The sequence below is a fragment of the Austrofundulus limnaeus genome, unplaced genomic scaffold, assembly GCF_001266775.1.
Source record: "Austrofundulus limnaeus strain Quisiro unplaced genomic scaffold, Austrofundulus_limnaeus-1.0 Scaffold178, whole genome shotgun sequence".
Classification (NCBI taxonomy): domain Eukaryota; kingdom Metazoa; phylum Chordata; class Actinopteri; order Cyprinodontiformes; family Rivulidae; genus Austrofundulus; species Austrofundulus limnaeus.
The window spans coordinates 21,347-22,952 of NW_013952580.1; the positions used below are offsets into that span (position 1 = coordinate 21,347).

A 1,606-nucleotide genomic window follows, 5' to 3' on the forward strand; every position below is an offset into this window, starting at 1 on the left:
CCACGTCATCATTTACCCAGAATGCTTTGTGTGTAAATAAAATGTCTCCGTCCGTGTTAAAAAATATATTTTTAAAATTCACAAAACTAAACAGCCTTACAGTATTTTACAGTCTTTATTTTACAGTTAAAATATATGTTTATCAAATAAAGTCTAATGTTACAACTAATTAGGGATCCCTTGAAAAAAAGGCATTATGAAAACATAAGTTTTCCAAACAAATGCTGTTGCACTGCAAAAGTTAAAAAGAAACACACAACACAAGTGATTAAGGAAATATTTAATCAACAGTTTTGCAAAAAAAATGTGCTCACTTTGATTTACAATGCACCTCGGATGCTGAATGTCAGCTTAGATAGGTTTTTTGCAGAAGTGGCCGCAAAATGACGGGCAGCACTTTTCTTCACCTGCACAGTATCCATCATGATAGCAGCTGTTCCCACACGGGTGAAAGGGTATGATACCACAGTGGCCCGGCTTCACTGATGCACCAGAAACAAAAACACTCAGTGGCACAATACTCCTGGAGGATTTATTTGACCATATATTGTTCATGTCTCACCTATTTTGGGTGGCATGCACTCATGTCCGCATCCATTGTAGCAGCATTTTTTACCATTCAAACAGTCATCATCGTCGTGGCAAAGGTCATCACATGTCCCAGTCCCAGTGGAGTCAGGACACAGAGCCTTTACTGAAGGGTAAAGAAAAGGTAGTCTGATTTTTAAATTTAAAAATAAATATCTATGCTTTAATTTAGCATCACTTTGCTCACTAAAACAGCTTTAGGTAAAGATATGAAGACTACATGAGCAGGTGTTGTGGTTCTTACTGTAAACAGGAGCAACACAGGCAGATCCGCACCGATAGGTGCAGCATTTGTTATCTCCATGGCAGTCTTGATCACTTGAACATCCCAAACGTGACGGGAAGTTAAAAAGGTAGCGGGGGCACTGGCCTGGTTTTGGAGGGGGACCTCATAGAAAGAAAAGAAAATGTTCCGGGTTAACACTATAAGTCCAGATGTACTTTGTTAAAAAGAGAAAAATGATGAAACTGACATGACAAAAAAATGAAATACATCAAACTTAACTTACCTATGTCTGGAACAAAAATCGAGTAAGCTTGCACAAATACACTCAGTGCAATCAACACACCTAGTGTACACCGGCGTGTCTCCATGGTCCTTTATTGCAACAAACTGGGGCTCCTGGAATCCTGTTTGAACAAATATCAAAGAACACAAACAGGAGGCAGAGCTGCACAGAGGAGGCTGGGTCCTTGTGCCTGCACCCCCTTTTTAAAAAAGTATTTTCTTTTTGTTTGTTTTGAAAATGTGTTTCCTATCATTAGCTTAAAATAAATGTTCCCAATTTTTCTTTTTTTTTTTAAAGGACAAAATAAGATTTAAAAAAAGCACTGCAGGAACCACTCTGTTAATGCAGGTTTAGTTTGGCATGATGTTTTAGACCTCATTGACTATATGATTATAGAAATACAGTAGCTAAAGAGCAGAGAAATTAATTAATTAGTCAATGGTAAAATATATGTAGATTAATCTTCTGAATCAATGAATCAATGAAACACATAAATAAATAAATAAATA

The 1,606-nt window shown here is 36.9% G+C and overlaps 1 protein-coding gene across 1 annotated transcript; it reads right to left on the bottom strand.

Annotated features, from left to right (window-relative positions):
- Window positions 1–265: 265 nt before the first annotated feature.
- On the bottom strand, window positions 266–1,202 carry LOC106524192 (WAP four-disulfide core domain protein 2). The gene is made up of 4 exons (XM_014017900.1): window positions 1,098–1,202; window positions 833–976; window positions 563–694; window positions 266–482 (listed from the first exon to the last, which is right to left on the bottom strand). The coding sequence occupies exons 1-4, from the start codon at window positions 1,180–1,182 to the stop codon at window positions 352–354; spliced, it is 492 nt and encodes a 163-aa protein (XP_013873354.1). The 5' UTR covers window positions 1,183–1,202; the 3' UTR covers window positions 266–351.
- Window positions 1,203–1,606: the final 404 nt, after the last annotated feature.